Source organism: Orcinus orca, chromosome 1 (genome assembly GCF_937001465.1).
Source record: "Orcinus orca chromosome 1, mOrcOrc1.1, whole genome shotgun sequence".
Taxonomy (NCBI): Eukaryota; Metazoa; Chordata; class Mammalia; order Artiodactyla; family Delphinidae; genus Orcinus; species Orcinus orca.
The window spans coordinates 34,374,226-34,391,733 of NC_064559.1; the positions used below are offsets into that span (position 1 = coordinate 34,374,226).

At 50.4% G+C, this 17,508-nt stretch overlaps 1 protein-coding gene across 15 annotated transcripts in view; it reads right to left on the reverse strand.

Annotated features, from left to right (window-relative positions):
* The window catches only part of PLEKHA6 (pleckstrin homology domain containing A6), a 138,905-nt gene extending 123,390 nt beyond the window's left edge, over window positions 1-15,515 (reverse strand). For 10 of the 15 annotated variants that reach the window (XM_033410485.2, XM_049696480.1, XM_049696485.1 and 7 more), the window contains exons 1-3: window positions 14,933-15,513; window positions 9,636-9,712; window positions 6,077-6,134 (exon numbers count right to left, since the gene is read on the reverse strand). In XM_033410485.2, coding sequence (XP_033266376.1) covers window positions 6,077-6,134; window positions 9,636-9,712; window positions 14,933-15,015 — 218 coding nt within the window. In that variant the 5' untranslated portion in view covers window positions 15,016-15,513. Of the gene's footprint in view, window positions 1-6,076; window positions 6,135-9,635; window positions 9,713-14,932 lie in introns of all 15 variants that reach the window. The other 5 variants (XM_049696553.1, XM_049696475.1, XM_049696477.1 and 2 more) reach the window with 3 other exon arrangements.
* Between the last annotated feature and the right edge of the window lie 1,993 nt (window positions 15,516-17,508).

Below are 17,508 nucleotides of genomic sequence, written 5' to 3' on the forward strand. Positions count from 1 at the left end.
AGGATGGCTGTGGGAGCAGAGCCTTCACTTTGGGGAGCGAGGCGGGGGAGATGCTGCAGCAGGAGAGTCTTAGAGGTCCAACAAGGATGGATGAGGCGAAGCTGAGAAAATAGTTGACCTTCGCCAAATCTAAATTCTCTTTCTGTTAACCAGCAGAGGAGAAGCGAGACTTATCTGAAAGACTCAGGTGGGGAGGGTGTGAGGAGGGGGTGTGAGGGAGAATATTCCAAAGAAAGTGCCTCTGTGACTCTGTCCATTCTCTGCTCTGGAATCCATGGCCTCCAGCACTTGGCAGAGAAAGTGCAAAACTCTCAGTCAGGGATTCACAGTCTCTAAACACTCGGGTCCTCCCTGCCTTTCAAGTGTCATCACCACCCCTCACCACAAAGTCTTGGTGGCCACTAAATTGATTGATTCGTTACCCTTCAAATATGCCCTGTCCTTTCCTCACTGGCCACATCCAGATGGCTCTCTTCCTGCAAGAAGGTACCAATTGGGGAGCAGAAAAAAGGAGCCCCATATGATGAGTTATCTTTCAGGACCTACCTGAGTTTGAGCCCTAGCTCCATCCTCAACCAGCTGAGGGAGTTTGAACAAGCTACCTGACTGCTGAGCCTCAGTTTTCCTCATCTGCAAATGGGGCTTCTCTGCCCTGAGCCACATACCATGCACCACCTTTCTCTTCATCTGTCTCATACTTTACTGTTCTGGGGTATTATTTGCCTTTCTCAAAGCAGAGCCAGTCGGGTCACTAATTAGCAGATTTACTGCCCTGGGACCTTTCTCCTTTGTCTTGTCTGCCCTTTGGAGACAATAGAACAGCTCTTGAAGCTCTACCATACTTCCTGGGACACGGCCTCCTTGCGGGTCCCATGGGTTGGAGTCTATATTGATGACTCACGGTGGCCCAGCCCTCGAGTCCTGGGGGCAGAGCCCTGGGCTCCTGCACGCCTGTCCCCCCACAGACCCTGGCAAAGCGCTGAGCCACTCCCGTCTGAGCGGAGACACAGGTGCAGAGAACCCATTCTGGCCCCTTCTTGGAGGAAGTATTCAGACGAGAACAAGGAAGTGACAGCGGCTGGGTGGGACTCCCTGAGATGGAGGAGGTGCCAGGCCAGGCTGGCATGGCCCACGGGGGCACCGTACCAGTGGGGAGGAGCAGTGGGGCCCAGATTGGGAACAAGGGTTATCAGGGGTGTGGCTCTGCAGAAAGCGCCCCTGCCTTATCGCTCTCTTTGCCAACTGAAGAGAGACGCACTCTTGGAGACAGAATTGGCAAGTTCCATAGCTGGCTGCTTTAGCAGGAAGCAGGGGAAGGAGTCAGGGGCCAGAGAAAATCAGGGATGGGTGTTACATAGCCAGATCTTTAAGCGTCAGAAAGAAGTCTACCAGCCCCATAGTGGTTGAGATGTGGCCGAGGATGGTCAAGATGGCCCTATCAGCTCTGGAAGGACCCACCCAATCAGCCTGAGGAGTCACCACTGAGCCAACCCTTTAGAGGCCTTAGCGGGGCCGGTCATGTGTGCTTTGGTGTCCTCCAGTGGACATACGTGGTACATGCATACAGGCTTGCAATGGGTTTTACCCACATTTTAACCCTTTGCTTTTTCTCTTCTCCCTGCACCACCCTTTCTGGTAAATGACCCCTTTAAAACTGCAGGCAGGCTTGAGCAATGACTTCAGCTGTGGAAACATGAGAATCACCTCCCAAGCACTATGAAGGAAAGAGTTTATTGACACACAATTATCATACTTGTCTGATCCCAGGCAAATATCAGTATTTGCTCATTGAAATTTGACTCAACCACACAAGAAGGAGAAGAAGGAGAAAACCAGTTTCCCGAGTTATATATCTGACTTTTATTGTTACCTCTTGGGATCCATGTCTGAGGTCCTCAGTTTCTAACTCACCCACCAACCGAATGTCATAAACTTTTGTAAGGAATTGATTGTGCAGGCAACTGTGAAAATAAGGAGAGTGGGCCAGAATCATTCATTCATTCACTCACACACTCATTCAGTCAGGGGTTATTGATGCCTCCCTTGTCCAAGCAAGGCACTGAGGATGCTGGATGCAGCTGTGGCATTATGCTAAAGAGCCCAGCCTATGAAATCAGGCAGACGTGAGGCTGCATCCCAGCTTTGCTTTCTATAAGCTTCATGACATTGAACAAGCATTTACTCAGTTTCGGTTTTTTCCTTACTTTCTCAAACAGTTAGAGATGACAGTACCTCCTTCATAAAGCCGATCGAGGATTGAATGAGTTGTAAATGTAGTAAAGCTCTCAGCTCTGAGAGCGGCCACAGCTGCTCCTGGTGTGCAGAGTGGCCACCAAATCTGGGAATGATGCGAATGCATGATAGGATAGCTGACATTTCATCACAATACAAAATGAAATCATATTGTCTATGTTTCCGGACCTTACAGCCACCTTATGTCCCCTCTGCCCTTGATGAGTTTTCATTCTAGACCAGTAGTTCTCAAAGTGTGGTCCCCAGGGCAGCAGCAGCAGCATAACCTGGGAACCTGTTAGAGGTGCAGAGTCTCAGACCCTCTGAATCAGAAACGCTATGGCTGGGGCCAAGCAGTCTGTTTGACAAGCCCTCCAGATGATTTGGATGCACACTCAAGTTTGTGAACCACTGATCTAGGGAAAATGACACGTGTAAACAAAGAATTACAATACAGGTGGGCTCTCCTGAGCAAGTGACACCATGAGCAGAGTCTTGAAGGAAGAGCACGTGTTCACAGGTGGACACAAGCCATGTTGGAGGAGGGATTCCACTAAGAAAGGCTGGGGGCATGGAATGGAGGTGTGTGCTAAGGGAACCACAAGCGATTTAGTCTATCAAAATGGGGTGTGGGGGGAGGCTGGAGAAGGTGGGCCGGAGCCAGATTACAAAGCCCTTTCAAGTGCCTGAGAAAGGAATTTAGATTTTATCCTATAACTGATGGAAGCATGAAAGGTGTCTAAAGGAGAATGATATGACCACATTTGCATTGTAGAAAAAAGCACTCTTGGGATTTCCCTGGTGGTCCAGTGGGTAAGACTTTGTGCTCCCGATGCAGGGTGCCTGGGTTTCATCCCTGGTCAGGGAACTAGATCCCTCATGCATGCCGAAACTAAGACCTGGTGCAGCCAAAATGAAAGAGAGAGAGAGAGACAGAGATAGAGAGAGACAGAGAGAGACAGAGAGAGAGAGAGAGGGAGAGAGAGAGAGGGAGAGAGGGAGGGGGACAGGGTGGGGGGAGAGAGAGGAGAGAGAGAGAAAAAGAAAGAAGAAAAAGAAAGAAAAAAGCACTCTTGCAAGCAGTATGGCCTGGAGGCAGGAAGATGAGTTGGAAAGCTGCAGAATGATCCAGGTGAGAGCCCCTGCGGGCATGAACTTGGGTGGTGGCCATGCGGATGATGAGAAGTGGGTGGGTTGAGAGATATTTAGGAGGAAAATTGACAGGACCTACGGGGGAGGGGCCTGAAGGTTCTGCTTTGGTGGCACTTCTGACAAAGATGGAACCGGTGTTGGTGATGGGAAGGCAATGAGTTCAGGACTGGAAAGGCTGAATTGGGGGTGCTGAGGAGAATGCCCTGGGCTGGTAGAGAGGAATTACTTATGCCTCTATTGTTTCTCTCCCAACATTTTTCATTCATTCATTCATTGCACCAAATATTGGGTTCCTATCTTGTTCCAGAAAGGTTCCAGGACAGAGTGGAACACAAGATAGCCAGAATCTGCTCTCAGGGTTGACACAGCAGTGGGGGGCACCAGCCATAAAATAAGTAACGGAATACGTAAAAAAAACCTTTCAGGTAGCGGTAGGTGCTATGAAGAAAAATAAGGGGGACTAAGGAGGAGCAGGAGGGAACTTCAGAGGGGTCATCGGGAAAGGTCCGCTGAGAACATGACACTTGAGCTCAATGTTAAGTAGGAGCCACATGTACAAAATAGGAGGAAAGTAGGCTTCCCTGGTGGCGCAGTGGTTGGGAGTCCGCCTGCTGATGCAGGGGACACGGGTCCGTGCCCCAGTCCAGGAAGATCCCACATGCCATGGAGCGGCTGGGCCCGTGAGCCATGGCCGCTGAGCCTGCGCATCCGGAGCCTGTGCTCCGCAACGGGAGAGGCCGTAACAGTGAGAGGCCCGCGCACTGCAAAAAAAAAAAAAAAAAAAAAGGAGGAAAGTGCACCCAGGCAGAGGGAACAGCAAATGCAAAGGTCCTGAGGTAAAAGTGAGTTTGGCCTGATGGAGAAGATGAAAATCAGCACAGCTGCCCAGTTGCGGGAGATGAGGGCAGTGAGGGGAACAAGGCCAGACCATAGTAGTTTTTAAAGACTGATGAGATGAGGTAATACATGTGAAAGTTCAGGACCTCCTGGCAGTCCAGTGGTTAAGACTCCATGCTTCCACTGCAGGGGGCATGGGTTCCATCCCTGGTCGGGGAATTAAGATCCTGCATGACATGCAGCCAAAAAAAAAACATGTGAAAGTGCTTCATAAGGGACTTCCCTGTGGCGCAGTGGTTAAGAATACGCCTGCCAATGCAGGGGACACGGGTTTGAGCCCTGGTCCAGGAAGATGCCACATGCCACAGAGCAACTAAGCCCATGTGCCACAACTACTGACCCTGTGCTCTAGAGCCTGCAAGCCACAACTACTGAAGCCCACGTGCCACAACTACTGAACTGCAATTACTGAAGCCCACATGCCTAGAGCCCGTGCTCTACAACAAGAGAAGCCACCACAATGAGAACCCCGTGCACCGCAACGAAGTGTAGCCCCTGCTCACCACAGCTAGAGAAAGCCCGCACGCAGCAACAAAGACCTAACACAGCCATAAATAAATAAATAAGAAAGTGCTTCATAAATGATCTCAAGAACCAGTCACACATAAAGGAATACTAAGGTGGTATCTTCAAGGAGAAAAGAAGTAAGTCTTAACTGAAGCAAGGAGTTTGGCTCAATTTCAGGAAAAGCTCAGGCTATGAGAGCCATGCCATATCAAAACAACTTCCAAAATGGATCATTTGTCCATGTTTGTTGTTGTTTTTGTTTAAGAATATGGTTAACAGCCGAGTTGATGTAAGTACTGGCTCGTCTTGAGGTGGGAGATGGAAAGAGGACCTCTCATAGCACAGACAAGGAAGGCGAGGAGGGAGGGCGGGAAGGAGGTTCTCCCTCGCCGGCTGGGTGAGGGCTCCCTCTGCGGGCGCCGGTGTTCGTGCAGCTGCTCTCCACCAGCCCTGCAGGCCTGAGCACGCCTGCCTCACCCGTTGGAACAAAGCCAGGACCCAGCCCGGTTGGAGGGTGGAGAGACCCAGGCCAAGGCAGAGGGAAATAAGTCTAGCTGGGTAGATGTGGAGCTGTCTTCTGCTTCCACGGTTACATCCAGGCAGCTTTCCCAGGTGTACCTTAAGTTGCTGAGAACACGGGCTACCCCAGCGAACAGAGGGCTCTGACCAACCCCCGAGGGGAACACAGAGCCCAGACACACACCCGCCACCCCCAGGATGGCAAATGCCCGCATCCAGGAGGGCAAGAGTGACGTTGTCCACCTTGCCACCACCTGACCTGCCGGGCTCACACCTTCCCTCCAACCAGCTCCACTTCCCACCTCTCATGACACACCATGCTTCATCTCCTTCTAGAACAGCCTCTTTCTTCTACTCTGTCCCTCCCACCCACATAGCCCAGCCCAGAGCTCCACTCACCCCTCCCCACCCCATCTCAGAAAAATTCCCATGACTGACACTGGCTGTCTTGGACGAACATACACACAGACACACACACACACAGACACACACACACACAGACACACACACACACAGACACACACACACACACACACACACAGACACACACACACAGACACACACACACACACACACACACACACACACACCCAGGCTTTATCTGCAGTGCTCACCTCACTTGGAAGCTTTGACATCTCTTGGCCATTCACAGACCCAAGCAAGGCCTCCAGCAAGACCCTGTAACTATCTCCCTGCCCAAGGAGGCATCAGGTACAAAGACAAAGGTAGAACCAACAGCAAGACCAGAAAGAAACTCCATTTTACTCACTTGATGAAATACACAGCTCCTTCCTGGGTGGAATCCATCTCCCAGCCCTTGGGCAAACCTGTGAGGAAGCAAGATCACAAAATCACCCTCTCTTCCGCAAGCCCAATCTGCACTCTGGAAGGATGGGGGCCAGGAGAGCTAGGAAAATTCACAGATAAGCCAGTAGTGTTCAAACCAACAATTTCACCCTTTTCCGTCCACTATTTTTATCAGTCTGTGTTTCCAGCAAATAAGAGAGATGGCAGTGCAGGGGACATCCCCCATCAATGAGCAGTAAAGTGACCAAAGAGATCACTGCTTTGCGGCTTTGCTCATTCATTCAACAAACTTCTTTTTTTTGCTGTACACGGGCCTCTCATTGTTGTGGCCTCTCCAGTTGCGGAGCACAGGTTCCGGACGCGCAGGCTCAGTGGCCATGGCTCATGGGCCCAGCTGCTCCGCGGCATGTGGGATCTTCCCGGACCGGGGCACGAACCCGTGTCCCCTGCATCGGCAGGTGGACTCTCAACCACTGTGCCACCAGGGAAGCCCCCCATTCAACAAACTTTTATTGAGCATCTACTCTGTGCCAGGCCCTGTGCTGGCCCCCAGGGATATAGCAGTGAATGCATAGATGATTGCCCTGGAAGGGTCCTCAGGATCACCCCTGCTTATATCACAGAAACAGAAGCTGGTGCCAAGGGTGGGTCACTTGCCCCAGACCTTATGGATAATTAGCACCCAAGATTAGACCAGGACTCGAGTCTTCAAATCCCAGACCAGTGTTATTACCTCCAGATTCTGCTGCTTCTGGACAAGACACCAAGGACCAGAAAATCAGTCCCAGAAAAAATGAAGAGACTTAAAACATTTTTTTCTTAATACTACCTCCGAAAAAATTTATCCATGAAAATGCTCAGAATGGAGAATCACTGACTTGCAAAACAAGAGAGGACTGAATAGCCAAAGAAGCTGACCTTGGCTCGGAAGCGTCTAGGCAGTCCTCCAGGTGGGCGCAGCCCCTGCTGGACAGCTCCAGAGAGACACAGCCCCTCCTTCTCCAAAGAGCACTCTGTTAGCCTCCACCTCTGCCCACCCTCCCAAAACAGCCACCCTGGCAGAGCCCTGCCTCCCTGGCAAACCCAAGGCAGAGGAGGAGGGGTCTTCTGAGAAACCCGAGAGAATCCAGTGTCAGAGGTGGGGACAGGCAGGGTACTGGTAGAGATCGTTCCTTTGGGGGTGCAAAAGCCCTGTGGCTGACACATCACAAAACAGGTGCAGATCCTCTCAACAATCACTGCCACTTTTCTGATCAGTTCAAACGTTTACCTTGTGTACGAGGTTTTATAAAATACAGCTATTCACTGCTGGTCTGAATCTCTCCTGCCATGTTACCAGCTGCCTTAGGGTCCAAGCTGCTGGAATGCAGGGCTTGGGTTCTACAGAGTGGTGGGCCCAGTATTTGTTCACTCATTTCACTCACCCCTATGTATCAAGGGTATGTATTTCCATACTTGCTGCTGCTGCTTCAATGCAGCAGGGCAGCCAGCGGGCCCACCTCCCTCTCAGGACTTGGTCCAGAGAAATCATAACACCAGCTGCCACTTAGTGAGAGCTTCCTTCCTCTAAGGTACACATTTCCCCACTAATAGCATATTTAATCTGCACAGCAACATTATACAATAGGCACCAGCCCAAACATTTTTACAGATGAGGAAACTGAGACCCAGAGAGGTCAATCAACTTGCTTAAGGTCACAGAGGAAGTGTCTGGGCCAGGATGTGAGTCTGGTTTGCTGCCTCCAAAGCTCACATTCTCTCCTCTGTGCTGCCCCATAAATGCTACTTGTTCCCCTCTGTCCCTGTGTGAGGATGTTCCCATTCAGAAGGGCGTGGGTTGGCAGCCTCCCCAAATAGAGGGATCCCCACTGGGTCAGAACCATAAATAATCCTGCCAGTGTGATGTGCCTGGGAAAGAGGCCAGCGTGGATTATGTCCCCTGCCTTTTCCAGCAACTTCCCTCCACACTGCCCTCTCTGCCCGGGCAACACCAAGGGTGCTTATATTCCTGTCCAGGCGGAGTGCCCGCTAAGGCAGCTGCCCTCCCAGCAAGCTTCAGGGGCATCTTAACCCCTTCCCAGCCTTGGACTACCAGTTAGCTGCAGCCAAAAATGAAAGAATTGGCTCACAGACTTGCATGCATCCTCTAGCTTTACCTAGGGTCACGGTGAGCTGGATGGACTCAAACTGCAAACAGCCAACACCAACCCAGAAGAAGAAAACAGCCCCAGCCCTGGGATCAGGAAGCTTCACTTCAAGTCAAAAATACAATAGTGACAATAACAATAGCAGTCACCGCTGTTGACAGTGACTCTGTTGCCTAATTTGTGCTACAACCTTTTGAGATTCATAATCCTATCCCCATTTTACGGATTAAGAAGGTGAGTTCCAGAATTAAACCACTTGCTCAAGACCACACGAATAGAAAGTTGAGCCAGGATTTGAGCTCAGGTCTCTCTGTCTCTAGAACTTACGCATTTAACCCCAACGCTGCTTTGCTTATTAACAGAGTAGCCTTGAGCCAGGCACTTCCTCTCTGCTCTTCCATTTCCCTACCTTTAAAATGAAGGAGTCAGACTCCATGATCCCTGAAGTTCCCTCTGGCTCTAGAACCACAGTGAGTCTAGTCCTGAATCTAAAAGAAAGTAGGCTCTGGGCAAGTCAACACCTTGACCCAGCATGTCCATGAGTGACCGGGACTCTGTGTAGTTGGGTGAAGGGCTGGAAGGCCAGAGGGGCAGGGGGTTTCCAACGTGGTTGCTCCCACCCCTCCCCTTATTGGTCTATAGTGGCATCCCGAAGAGGAGGATGGATTGTTCACTTGAAGTACCCCAGGCCTTCTGACTCTTGGTGTCTCCACCTCTTCAATTTAGAATGAAATCATCTTTGCCCGGAGGGGTCCTATCTTCCCCACTAGGCTGGGAGGTCCCTGAAGGCTTAGTAATGGAGTCTTCTTCATAGTAAGCAATCAGTGTTGGCCCTGTCCCCTTTTCTTTCATGTTCCCCTCAATGTGAAGCAGTGCCTGCTAGTCATGTGGGGTTTTTTTAATTTAATTTAATTTAAATAAAAAATTCAGTTCCTAGGTCACACTAATCACATTTCAATTGCTCAGTAACCCCATGTGGCTCATGGTGACTGTACTGGGCAGCAGAGAAAGAGAACATTTCCATCATGGCATAAAGTTCTATGGTACCGCACTGGGGGCTAGGGTTCTGCCCAGTTCGGGAGCTCTCAGGATGGAAGGGATTTTCTGACTGGGCAGGGGGATGAGAGAGGAGTAAGCTCTTTCTCCTCAAAGGTCAGTCCCAGATACTAGTCATGGGGCTGGAAGTTTGAAAAGACCTCAAGGTGAGCATCAACCCTCCTGCAAAATCCCCCACATGGTGGGCCAAATGCTCAGCTGAGTCTGTCCATGGAGAAAGGAAAAGTCGGAAGCAAAGTCAGGGTTGGGAGTTCCCACAGCCACCTCAAGCCATGCCTCCTCATGGATTGCAGAGGCAGGGAGAGATGAGATCCTTACCTGGGCTGGAGGAGTGTCCACTCTGGATGGGCGATTCCGTACCAGGGTGCACCCAGCTGGTTGACTTTTCTTCATCACTAGAGAAGACCAGAAAGAACATGTCAGATACAAAAGAGGCTTCTCTGAGGAGGACACCCATCTCCACATTCACATCAGTACTGACTGTCTGATCCCAGACACCTGACATGGGGGCACCCAGGCTGCCTTCATTCACTCACATTCACAGAGCATTTACTGAGCAGACTCTGGGGATTCAGAGATTTATAATCCTGGATCCCTGACCTCAGAGAACGTCTAACTCACTGGGGAAACAGACAAGAAAAAAGATATTTGGAATATGATGTGATAGGAGCTATATAATCCCTACTATAGCTATGCTCTCTCTGCAGAGAGAGCATTTCACCATCAGAGAAGGGAGTACTCCCTGGATGGAGTTAAGGAAGGGGAACAGCATGAAGGCTTCAAGAAGGAGGTGACATTAAAGGTGAATGGTGAAGCCATGTGGGACGTACACGGAAGGTCCTTAACTGGCAGCTTCTCAATGGATAAGAGAAGAGGAGGCTGGGTGAATTGACAGTCCCTGAGTGTCTGCAGGGCTGTATACCATCATTCACGATGGTCCCTCACATTAGGAATATTACAGATTATGAATCTGAGGTTCAGAGACGTTAAGTAATTTGCCCAAGTTCATACAATAAATAACTGATGAGGCCAGGATTCAGACCTAGATGCGGCCCCCTTAAAACCCAAGCTCTTTTTAACATCTCACTCCCAGCAAGCTGGGCTCCCCAGCAGTGCAGATCCTCTGGGCTCTAGACGCCATGGCAGATGAGTCCATTGACCTTTCCCACCAACCAAGGACACCAATATTTCCTGAGCCAGATGTATGTGGAGGAGAGGACTCCCAGATCACCTGTATCACCCAGGCTTTAGGCTGGGGCCTTGGGGTCCAGGACAGGACTCCACTCAATAATTAATACCTTAACTAATATAATAAACTCCACTAAGAAGGGTGCCACTAAATTTCTACTAAAGTAAGATATACAATAAACTGCACATATTTAAAGTGTACAATTTAATAAGTTTTGACGTAGTTGTACACCTGTGAAACTATCACCAAAATCAAGATGTGAAGCCTCCAGATTTTCTTGGCGCTCCTTTGTAATTCCTGTCTCCTACCCTGCCGGCTCCTATCCTCCCCCACCCCCCTGCAGCAACAGATCTGTTTCCTGTTACTATAAATTCGTTTGCATTTTCTGGAGTTCTTAGAGTTTCATATACGTGGAATCATACAAACTAGGCTTCTTTGTCTGACTTCTTTCCTTCTCGTCTTTCTTCCATGTGCTAGCATGTGTTAGTAGTTCATTCCCTTGCAGGATATACCTCATGTGCTCATCCCCTCACCTGCTGATGGACATTTGGGTTGTTTTCAGTTTGGGCCATTACAAATAAAGCTGCTTTGAACACTCGGGTCCAAGTCTTTGTGTGGATTTATGCTTTCTTTTCCCTTGACTCCACTAATTTTCCTCTGAGTTTGAACACCTGCTGCAGGAAAAACGTTCCCAGATGACCCACCCCTCTGATGAAGAGAGAATAAACAAAGTTTATTAAACAAAGCTCTGGAGCCATGTGCACCTTTGGAGATGACCTGTGGTCTGGGCTTTGTTCCTGGGAGGCAGGGGAAGAGGAAGCCAAGGAAGGAGGCACCTCCTTACACCTCCTCTTCAGTTGCCCTGAGATTTCTGGCCCTGACCTCTTCTTCCTCTCACACTATCGGCTCCTTCAGACTTCACGTCTATCTCCACCCCGCCTGGACATCACCGACAATCACAGGGTCACAGAGGTGGGCACAACCCACCATTCCCTCAACTTCCTCTCCCCCGACCTTCCCCCACCCTCCAGTCGTCAGCCCCTGGTGAAAAACAATGCAGTCACAGACCGTCTCCACTCTAGCTTTGAGCCCAAAGCTGGTGGGGAAATTGTGGAACCAGGAGGACTGGGGTCATTGCAAATCCACCAGCTATAATCTTCTTCAGGGGCCCCAATCAGTTGCCATTTGCCAAGTGTTCTAAGGCTTCCCACCAACCTCAAGTCCCAAGGCTGCCTCTCCTCCCCTCCCTCTCACCCATTCTCCATGGATAATCTCATCTTTTAACTCAAGAGAAATAGAAACCATGAGGCAGGTTTCTACCCAATACACTTAACCTCCCCCTCAACTTATCCATATTTCCACCTATCCTTTAATGCTTGTCTCTACATTGGAGAAAACGTGGCCTCCTCCCACTGAAGGCTAGTCCTTTTGCGTGGGTCACAGTCTCCATCATCTCCTGTCTTTTCTAGACCCTTTTTCTATTGAGCATCGCAGATTTGTATCTTCAACTTCTCTCTCCCTCTCGAGTCCATTACTTGAGCCCCCACTCCTGTTCGTGTGTTCCAGTCTGAACGCTCTATCTCTCTCTTAATGCCGTCTCCCCTTCTAGCTTTCTTCTCGTGTTCCTCTTCTTACTGACCAAACATCCCTGTTAGAAACTAGTTCCTTCTAACTGTCCCCACTTCCTGGCCTCCCATTCGCCAATTCTCTGCAATCTGGTTTCTGTTCCCAGCCTTCCCCTGAGGTCATTAAACACCCCCAGTTCCTAAATCCAGTAAACACTTTCCAGTCTTAAGCTCATTTGGCTTTTCCACGGTTGACCATCCCTTCCTTCTTAACATCTCTCTTCCTTCCCATCTGGGGGGCACGCTACCCTGGCCGTGGTGCTGCCCACCTCTGCATCCTGGGTCTCCTCCAGCCTGGACTCTCTTCCTCTATCCTTTCCTTTAATGCAGTGCTGCCTGGGGACCCTCCTGTCTTCTCCCTCACACACTCCAGGGTGGTCCCAGCTCTACACGAAGACTCTCCAGCCCAGGACTCTCTCTTCAACCTCTATCCTGTACACCCAGCCACCTGTGGGACATTACTTCCTGAATGTCCCATGGGGACCTCAAAATCAATATTTCCCGGCTGGACCTGTACTTTCCCTAAAGTCTGTTCCTCTTCCCATACTCCTGATTTCTATCAAACTCAAGTTAAAAATTTTAAGATTTATCTTCAGCTCTTCCCCCTCTCACCCCTCGTTCCTCAACATTCAGGGAGTAAATGGAAACTCTCAATTCTACGCCTAAAGATTTCTCCCACCTCTCCCCGCCCTTCCCCTCTATTCTCGGTGCTTTAATTCAAGTCTTTTGGACTTGGTGATTGCCTCCTAACTGCTTTCCATACCTCAAGTTTTTCCCCTTGCCTCCCTACTCAGCCCTCAAATCACCGTCAATGCAGCTGCCAGAGAGCTCCTTCTAAAACACAGGTCTAACTATGTCACTCCTCTGTTTAAAATCTCCTTTGGTTTCCCATCACTTACGGGATCAAGTTCAAACGCCTTAGCCTAACACACAAGGCCTCTCCGAAGCTGCCCACTTCCTACCTGTCTTGCCTCACCTTCTGCAGCACCCCAGCCACCTCCACTCCACCTCTGCTGAATCTCTCAGAGTGTTCTAGATAACCTGGGCTCCAGCAACCACCGGTGCCCTCCATCCCACAGGCCTCTGCCTCAAGGCCCCTTTCACTCTAGTCTCTCTCCTCCAGAAGCAGCTCAAATGTTTCCTCCTCTGGGAGGCCCCCCCTCAACTCCTCAGAGCATTAGCTCTTTCTTCCTTATGTTCCTATAGCATCATGTAAATACCTCTGGAATGTATCTTATTATTTCATAAGTATTTATTTGCGTTTTCTCTCTACCACCTTCAAGGAAAAACCTGTATCTGATTGTTTTTTATCCCAATACCTAACACTGCAGCAGACAAATAGCGGATACTCAATAAATGTCTGTGGAACGAACGACAAAAAGAAGCTGGAAGGCAAGCAAGAGATTGAGAAGAAAGATGAGAAAAGCCAAATTAACCACTTCGTCAGAACGCCCGAGGAGCTTGTGGAAATCGAGATTCCAAGGCCCATGCAAGATCTTCTAACTCGGACAGAATCTTTGGAGGCAGGGCTAGGGAATCAGCCTTTTTAACTAAGTTCCCTGGGTGATTCTCAAACCACTGACCAAAGGGACTCCAGTTTAAATCCTGGAGACGTCCTGTTATTTAAGAATCTGACGTAGGGTCAAGAACTTTAGTGGACTTAATTTCTAAGATAGTATAATTACAACATCAATTTTGATCACAGTAATGATAACTACAGAAGAAAAGCCTACAGCAAATGTGGAAACGGTAACACCAACAAGAAACCACTGGCTGCCTGCACTCCTGCAAAGGCACTTTGGTACGGGGGGGAAAGCAATGCACTCAATTCAGCGGGGCCTGGGCTTGGTCGGAGCTCTGATTAACAAGTGGTTTTAACTCAGAAACGTACTCTCAATCTCTGCAGACCTCGCTTCCCGTCTGAAACATGAGGGGGTTGCATCCAAGCCTCCTTTCAGCTCTAATGTTCTGTGAGTGGCTATCTTAAGAGAGGGAAAACCCATCATGTGTGGGTAACAGTTCAAATGCTGTGCTTCTAGACTTGCTATATTATCGGGAAATTTCTATCGTGGCAAAAGAAGCCTATAGAAGTAGGCCAAAATAGCACCAGCGGAGCCACTCTGTTATAATGAGATTATGCCAGAGCCATTTTGGTTTATGTAATTAATATAACAGTGCTAATATATTACTGAGAGCAGCAAAGCCTCCCTCTCTCTAAAGAATACCAAATTGACTGTGGGCATCTTCTTCCCCTTGACCACAGCCCCATAAAGATGCAGGAGGGAGAGGGGTTGCCATCTAGGGAACCCTGAGTCCTGGGGTGAGGGAATGCAGGGAAGCGGGCGGTAGAGGCAGAGTCTCCTGGTATGTTGTCCCTTAGCCCAAGTCTTCCCGTAGGAAATGGTCGGGGAGTGGACACAAGAAAGAAAGGACTCACCCCTGTCCCTGTCAATGGCCAAAGCTGAAAGGAAGGAACTGCAGGCTGGGCAGCAGCTCTAGTCATCTTCCTCAGGGTTCCCATCCTGCCTGTGACCAGGCGAGAGGGGAAGGTCTGCACCTGCCCTGCCCTGCCTTTCCAGGTGCAGGGAATGCTGAGCCTCAGCTGGACTTTGACCCACTGGGGAAAAGACGGGAGACACATTCAAACAGGCATCGTGATAAACTTATTAGTTATGCCTGCTGTTCCAGCCATTGCTTACCCTGACCCTCTCCTGCCGGCCCCCAGCCCTGCTGCCTTTCAAGTCAGACAACTTTAAAGAAAAGAGAGAGAGGGAGAGAAGATGAAACAGAGACCCACATACTTGATGAAGAAGACTCTCCCCCCGCGGTCAACTCCGTAGGTCCACCGGCCGGGCAAGTCCAGCCAGTCGATCTCATCGGCCATCTCGGTGTCCCGCAGCCCCTCTCGCTCTCTGCCCACCCGGACGCCGGGCTGCGGGGCGGGGGCCTACCGCGCACCCCCCACTTTCTGCTCCTCCTCCAGGCGGTGATGGGGGAGGGGGTCCGATGCGGTCCAGCCCGGCCCGCGGCGTACCTCCCGGGTGCCTGGCAGGGACTCTGGCCTCTCGCTGAAGGCAGCTGGCCGCCAGCCGGCCAGCAGCGAGCGGAAGACTTAACCCTGGCCGGGCTGAACGAGCTCGGCGTGCGCGGCGGAGCCGGCCCCAGACACCTCCTGCCTCTGGAGTCTGCGCTCCCCTTCGTCTCCTTAACTTAATGAGGGGCAATTAGCGCATGAGTAATTCTGCCGCTCCTCTCGCCGGGACTGCTAACGAGCAGCGCCGAGGGTTCAGTCCCCTCTGCTCCCCGCGGCCGGGCGGCTGGCGGGGCCGAGCGAGCGGGAGCGCGAGCCGGAGGATCCCTCCCCGAAGGGAGCAGGTTGCAGTGTGCGAGCGAGGGTGTTGCCTCCCGCTCCCAGCTCCGAGCCCGCTCCCAACCTCCGGCCGGGCGAGCGGAAGGCGGAGCCCAGCGGCCGCTCCGAGGGGACTTCACAGCCGCGGCCAGGCGGGTCCCCGAGTCCTGACACCGGGCGCGGGGGAACCAGTTTGGCTGAAAGAGCTTTGAATCGCGAACCTAAGGCACATGTCTAGCCACTGACCGAAAAAGGGGAAATGATCAAACCTGGTTCTACTTGGCGGGAGGTTAGTAGAGGTACACAGGTCAAATGCAGGGAAGAGTGCACGGGTGTGAGTAGCAAGGGGCCCATTTTTGCTAAGATGTCAAACTAATTAGTCAAGCCAGTCCTTACCTTTCTTTCTGAGCACTTCCTCCAAGAAGCCTACCATGACTAAGTAGAATCAGAGTGAGATCTTAGAAACACACTCAGAAACCAACAGCTTTTATATCCCTTCCCCCTAATTTGCACCAGAAAAGGAAAGGAAAAGGGAAAAGAGAGAAAGACAGAGAGAGACAGAGAGAGAGAGGAGGGAATGTGTTCTGTGGTACAGGTTGCAAGCATTCAATACTAGCAGATCAAAAGTGGTATTGCTGAAGCCTACAGTTCTGCTGTCTCTGGTCTGAATCAAAGTTGGACTCCAGTCAGCTTTCCCAGCTTACTCAGGACCTGCCCCCTGGGGCTCCAATTAGATGCACACTGTCTTAATCCATGTGTCAGACCCAAGGGGATAATTAGACAATGGGAGAGACACCTGTCTTTAGAGGACGCAATGTGTCACATGGCAGCTGGCAAGTCTCTGTCGAGTGAGCATACTTACTGTGAGCATTCTAGGGATTGGATGCCTGTTCCACCTAGGTAATTCCTACTCATCCCTTTGGTGTCCACCCATGTGTCACCTCCTCCAGAAAGCCATTCTTGATTCCACCCCAGGCAGATTTATATGTCCATCCTCCATGTGTCATGGAGCCTTATTAATAACCCTGTAGTGGAGCTTATCATACTATAAGGCAATCCTCGGTACTTATCTGTCTCCTTCATTAGGCTGTGTGCCCCTCGGGGCAGGGGCTCCATTTGATTCATCTTTATAGCCCCAGCACCTACCTGGGGCACTGGATTTATATCTGATGAACAACTGATACTGTCCTAACTAGAAATGGCTCTTAACTCTAACCACAATCCTGTACTTTTGGACCCTATTTAGGGGCCTGATAAATATAACCAGCAGCACATCAGGCTGTGTGCGGGGAGAGCTTTCTGGAAAAAGGAACAACCAGTGAGCCTTCCCAGGAAACTCAAATGCTCAACCTAGGTGTAATGTGTATACATCTGATAGATACTGAAGCCAGCAGATGCCTCAGAGAACATCTCATCCAAGGCTCTTGTTTTAAATATGGGAAACAGAAGAGCGAAGAAGGGAAGGGAAGCTTCAGGTCACTGAGCAAGGATCTGCCCCTCAATGTCCAGGCCAAAGCTCTTCCCATTACATCATTCTATCTCCAACACTGGAAATTCACTCTGCCAACATATACAGGCTGATTCCTGGTGCCAGGTTTAAGTTGAGTCCATTCTCCAGATGCAAAAAGGAGCAAAACCCCATAATACCCAACTCTTTTCTCCCTTCTCAGATCCTACATGTTTCTAGTAAAGAAAGCTGCATTGGACAGTAAGGCAGAGCTGCACCTGAGAAGCATAGATGAGGATCCGTGTCCCTTTGTAGCTCCTGAATTGGGGAGGGTGGGAGGGTCAAAGGGTCAAGTTCCTCACCAGTCCCCCCGTCCCCAGCCTTGTGAAACACCTGTACTCATCCCGCTGATAAAGCACAGAGCCACCTGCGCACCCCTGTGATATCAGAGGATCTGAACCACCGGAATTGCTGCCAAGATGCCTCCAGGGAAAATACCAGCAACCAGTGCACTCCCAGTCCAACCTGAGCAACCAGTAAGGGTGGCTTCTTGGGCTGAAGGTGGGTGGATATAGGGGACA